The following is a 6,000-nucleotide window of genomic DNA, read 5'->3' as shown; positions in this document are numbered from 1 at the left end:
CTGCCTCTGCCTCCCGAGTGCTGGGATTAAAGGCGTGCGCCACCACGCCCGGCTCTATAATGATTTTTAACAGACACTGAGAAAAGTCTTTTTAAAAACAACTTTACATCCAGGTGTACAGGCACATACACACCCTTTTTGTTGGTAGGATCTGTGAAGCACCCTTTGATAGGTTAGATAATGCTTTTGAGATGGAGCTTTGAGAGAGCCATCTCTGTTTCGCTTCTTGTGATGGTGACTAGTACAGTGTCAATTGAGTCTGCTCAGGGCAGAGAGGGATGGGTTTAGGGCAAAGCAGGAGGTCACAAAGCTTGCTGGGTTGCTTCGTTAGCTTTCCCTGGTTAGCTTCTAAGTGCAGAGTGGAGTGCTGACAGATTGGGTCACGCTTCTGAAGCACACAGGGAAGAAGACTTTTGAGTTAGAATTTCTCTTATAATTTTGCTTATTAGGGTTTTTTTTTTTATACTGCTTTTCTTTTTATATTGTCAAAAACAATGTACTTTCCTCATGACGACCTTCAAGTTACTGAGATTCAGTCATGCTCTGTGCTGTCCAGAAATCAACTTTTTCACTTTCTCACCCGTGACTCCAGCACGAGTGATTGTTTCTGGTTGCCTTGCATTCCAAGATTAACACATTACTATGTTTGCACCTTGTTTGAATAGTACTTCTTCTAGTTTTCTCATTTAGGTCGTCCCCCCCCCCGCCCCCAAGTGATATGTGTGAGAGAGATCTTGCATGTCTTAAGCTTTATTTATTTTTAACCTCTTCTTATTTCACAGTTTGAATGTGTGCCAAAGCCATTTTAAAATTTTAAATTACATTTTCTATCTATCTATCTATCTATCTATCTATCTATCTACCTACCTACCTACCTACCTACCTACCTATCTATGCACAGGTACACGCCATGGTGTGTGAAGGTCATTGGATAGCTTGCAGGAATTGGTTCTCTCTTCACCTTGTGGGTCTCTGTGATAGAACTCAGATCATCAGGCTTAGCAGCAGACTCATTATTGGCTGAACATCTCAATTTGATTCTCTCCTGTTTCTTACAGTGTTACTGATTCTGAATGTCTCATCTACCTGGGTTCTTTGTGAGTAAACTTTATCATGTCCTCTATAGTACTAATAGGACCTTCTGAAAACCACTCAGTATTATCAAAGTACATGAGTCTAAGCCATCCTGTTTTCATTCTGCTCAGCTCTCGGGGATTTTTTTCAACATAAAGGAATAGTTTCTTACACTTCTAGAGAATTAAATTATTAGAATTTCTGGACTACTCATTTTTTAGTAAATTGATCTCTGGTTTGTTTCTTTTTTCTAGCCTTTCTATTGAAGTTTTATATATTTATTTATTTATTTATTTATATAGCAATTATGTTTTTAGTTCTTTTTTAAGATTTATTTATTTTATTTATGTGAGTGTACTGTAGCTGTACAGATGGTTGTGAGCCTTCATGTGGTTGTTGGGAATTGAATTTTTAGGACCTCTGCTCTCTCTGGTTGGCCCTGCTCGATCAGGTTGCTCCGGTGGCCCCGCTTGCTCAGTCCCTGCTCGCTCTACCCCAGAGATTTATTATATATAAGTTCACTGTAGCTGACTTAAGACGCACCAGAAGAGGATGTCAGATCTCATTACAGTGGTTGTGAGCCACCATGTCATTGCTGGGACTTGAACTCAGGACCTTCAGAAGAGCAGTCAGTGCTCTTACCCACTGAGCCATCTTGCCAGCCCATGATTTTAGTTCTTTTTAAAATTTCTTGGTTCTATAATTTTTTTTATATCTGCTTAGATTTCTGCAAAGTTATAAAATGGAACTATTTAAATACATTTTTTCCTGATTAAGTCTATCATCTTTTGTTTTGCTTTTTAGCTTTTTTCCTTCATGTTGCATTTTTCTTTTCTTTTTTAGATTTATTTATTTATTATACGTAAGTACACTGTAGCTGTCTTCAGACACTCTAAAAGAGGGAGTCAGATCTCCTTATGGATGGTTATGAGCCACCATGTAGTTGCTGGGATTTGAACTCAGGACCTTCAGAAATGCAGTTGGGTGCTCTTACCCGCAGAGTCATCTCACCAGCCCCAATGTTGCATTTTTCATAAGATAGAACTCTCATTTCAAGATTTATTTTTCTTGTTGATGCTTAGTATCTTCCCACATGGTCTTGAGTGTGGGACTTTATGAATGGTTTTCTTTGTTGCATTTCAAAGGTCTAGCTTTCCACCATCTGTCAACTGAGTGAATTGACAGGTTTGCCTGACAAGGTATGAAGCCTTGGTGGTTTCTGTGTTTGAGGAGTTAGTATTTACCTAGAGTGTGGCCATCACTCCAGCTCCTCAGAATGATGGTCAGTCTCTGAAGCAGGCTGCTTCTGCAGATCCAGCTGTTCCCTGGGCTGGCTCTAAGCTGTTCTCATACATGCTCTGTTTCTATGCCTGCCTTCTCCTAGCCAGAGCCTCTAACTGCCAGCACACGATGACCCTAGGCCTATGGCATCTATGCCATGTGTCATTCTTTCTCTCTGTCTTCACCGATGTACTGGACATGCCATCCATTCTTCCCTTCATCTCTTTGTGTCCTTGGTGCCTTCTTTGGGGATTTATTGCATTACACTGGTTAGTTCCTGTTAGAATCATGTCCACATTGGGCAATGAGCATGCTGTATAACACTATTGCTTGTTAAGGTGAGTCGGTACTTGGGAAGTACCAAGACTGTATTAGGTCTTGTTTGCAAGTAGAAACTCAGGGTTAGATTAGTTTGGCCAATATTTGTCATGATTATCAGGAATGAGCCATGCCACATTTGCTTATGTCTCTGGCTGTTAGAAGGTGGACAATGAGCCTAGACTGTAATCAGCAAGACCATCCAGGTTAACAGTAAATATAGTGAGGGGGTGACAGTGCCACGAGTCCCATGAGAAGTCCCAAGACAGTGTCTCTGAAGTCCCAGGAGAAGATGCCTCCCCAAGTCTGTACTTGAACCTGGTGGTGTGGCTGTGGCAAGTACCATGTAACAGCTGGTCTTCCTAGAGCCATGTTTCCTTTGGGGCAGTCCTTCTAATACCTCCTCCCCCAAGCATGCACATACATGCTTTTTCATGCACAAATATTTTCACTGAGAAGTATCAGGTGGCATCATCATCATTTATGATTAGCCCCCTCACCCCTTTTTAATAAAAGAAATCTTCCAAACACTTCTCCCCTCATTTTTATTACTTTTTATATTTTACTTGCATGTATGCTTGTATCATATGCATGCCTGGTACCCAAGGAGGCTAGAAGGGGAGGTTAGCTCCCCTGGGTAAGACTGGAGTTACAGATGGTTATAAACTGCCATATGGGGGCAGATGCTGAAAATCAAATCTGGGCCCTTAATCACTGAATCATCTTTCCAGTGGGGGGTGGGAGGGCTCAATTTTTTGTTGATAAATATTTAAAATGCATTTAGGGGCTGGGGAGATAGCTAATTGGTAAAATGCTTACCATGCAAATATGAGGGCCCAAGTTCAATCCTTAGAACCCTCATAAAAAGACCAAAAACCCAGATATGATGGCAGGCAACGCTAGCAATGCCTGAGTTAGAGAGACAGAGACAGGCAGATTCCTGGGGCTTGCTGGCTGGCCAGCCAGCCTAGCCCAGTTATCAAGTTCCGGTCCAGCGAGAGACATTGGCTCAAAAACAAGGTCTATGGGTGCCTGAAAAGTGATATTAAAAATTGTCTCTGGCTTTCACATGCAGGCACACACATTCACACATTACCATTTAACACACATATACACAAAACTACACAGGTTTTACTATTAGAATTCATTAGCAAATAGTACTTGACTCAGAAAATTAAAAGCACCCCGTCCCACATCTAAAATGAAGCACTTAATTAGCATCTACCAGGTAGTCTCTGAATTTTAACTTCTACATCTATTAGAAAAAGAATCTGAGTTGTCCCCAGAGTCTGATTAGTATGTGCATTATACAGATACAGGTTGACACCTATAGTGCAAAGTTTTCAGATTAAGGAGGTGCAGCTAGTTAACATCTGGGCAAATACGCCAAAAAAGAATGAATGCAGCTTAGACAGATCACTTGATGTTTAAGGATGCTTACTACTCTGGTAGAGCACCCAGGTTCATTTCCCTGCATCCGCATCAGGTGGCTCACAGCCACCTGTGACACCACGTGTAGGGGCTCCAGTGCCTTCTGGCATCCACAGGCATCTATGTGCATATAGTACATGTACATGCATCGATACACATAAAATAGTAAGTCTTTGGGGGCAGGGGCAAGGGTTTCGAGACAGGGTTTCTCTGTGTAGCCTTGACTGTCTTGGAACTCAGCTCTGTAGACGAGGCTGGCCTTGAAGTCAGAAATCTATCTGCCTCTGCCTCCCAAATGCTGGGATTAAAGGCATGAGCCACTGCCTTGCTAATAATAAGTCTTTTTAAAATAAGAGAAGTGAAACAAATACAAATTATATTTTCTTTTCTAATTATTGAGCTTATGATTAGGGTCAGGGTTGTTAGAGTTAAACTTTTCCTAGCACTTCCCAGTCCATTGTGGAGACATACATTCAGGGCAGGAGGAGGTATACCCATGATAGCAAAGTAGACACATAGTCCCTGCCTGCCCAGAGCAGGCCCTGAGGGGAAAAGGGTGGCTGAGGCTTGATTTTATGAAGAACCAAGTAAAAGGCCAAGCATGATGGCACATGCCTTTAATCTCACTACTCAGGCAGCAGAGCCAGGAGGATCTTAGTGAGTTCAAGGCAAGCCTAATCTATGTAGTGAGTTCTAGACCAGTTAGGGATACATAGTAAGACCCTGTCTCAAACAGACAAAAAAAACTGAAGGAACTGGTTTTACATCCTGGACAAAGAGCAAGCTATGGTCACTCTCTGTAGCAGCTCAGGGAAGAGGAGGCCAAGCACATTTGCTTTTCGCCAGAAAGTTTGGATGGCAGCTGAGCTTTTCTAGGCACAGTGGTCCCGGGCCTTAAGAGGCCAGAGAGAGGGCTCTTGTCACTGGTTGTCTGTGTGCCCAATGGAGAGGAGGTCCTTCTGGAGAGGAAGCAACACTGAGGATTTCCCCCAAAATTTTGAGCTGAGAAAGTCTCGGTAGTCACAGGGGAGATGGAAGGAAGCACCCAGCTCCTATATCTTCTACTTGCCCCTCCCCCGCCCGCCCCCCCCAGCATGAGAAGTGAGAACCAGTCTCTGTCACTACAGAGGGAAAAGGATTTGGGTAGAAAGTCAAGTGTGGTGCAAGCTCCATTAGGAAAATGCACCAAAATTTTCTGCTGCAGTCACTTAAGGGAGTTGATAGATTTAGGTTGTGTACTGGCTAGTTTTGTGTGTCAACTTGACACAGGCTGGAGTTATCACAGAGAAAGGAGCTTCAGTTGAGGAAATGCCTCCATGAGATCCAGCTGTAAGGCACTTTCTCAATCAGTGATCAAGGGCCCATTGTGGGTGGGACCATCCCTGGGCTGGTAGTCTTGGGTTCTGTAAGAGAGCAGGCTGAGCAAGCCAGAGGAAGCAAGCCAGTAAAGAACATCCCTCCATGGCCTCTGCAGCAGCTCCTGCTTCCTGACCTGCCTGAGTTCCAGTCCTGACTTCCTTTGGTGATCAACAGCAATATGGAAGTGTAAGCCGAGTAAACCCTTTCCTCCCCAACTTGCTTCTTGGTCATGATGTTTGTGCAGGAATAGAAACCCTGACTTAAGATGGGTTGCTTAGAATGTGGACTAGGTTGGAATGGAGATGCTTGGTGAGCCCAAGTGTGCACAGATGCCACCTTCACAAGCAAGATGATTTTTCTTCTGGTGTGTTCTCAGGTCTCTGTGGCCCTTAGCAGTGGCACCATCCGAGTGGCCATGCTGGAAGAGAATGGAGAGCGTGTCCTCATGGAAGGGAAGCTCACTCACAAGATCAACACTGAGAGTTCCCTCTGGAGCCTTGAGCCGGGCAGGTGTGTTTTGGTAAGTGTGGCCACCTG

The 6,000-nt window shown here is 43.5% G+C and overlaps 1 protein-coding gene across 1 annotated transcript in view; it reads left to right on the top strand.

Annotated features, from left to right (window-relative positions):
* The window catches only part of Nudcd3 (NudC domain containing 3), an 88,222-nt gene that overhangs the window by 62,722 nt on the left and 19,500 nt on the right, over positions 1–6,000 (top strand). Inside the window, exon 4 of the mRNA XM_021176702.2 lies at positions 5,840–5,983. Within this exon, the coding sequence (XP_021032361.1) occupies positions 5,840–5,983 (144 nt within the window). The remainder of the gene's footprint in view (positions 1–5,839; positions 5,984–6,000) is intronic.

The sequence above is a fragment of the Mus caroli genome, chromosome 11 (assembly GCF_900094665.2).
Source record: "Mus caroli chromosome 11, CAROLI_EIJ_v1.1, whole genome shotgun sequence".
Classification (NCBI taxonomy): Eukaryota; Metazoa; Chordata; class Mammalia; order Rodentia; family Muridae; genus Mus; species Mus caroli.
Note: the sequence above shows the minus strand (reverse complement) of the source record. Positions and strands in the feature narration are given on the sequence as shown.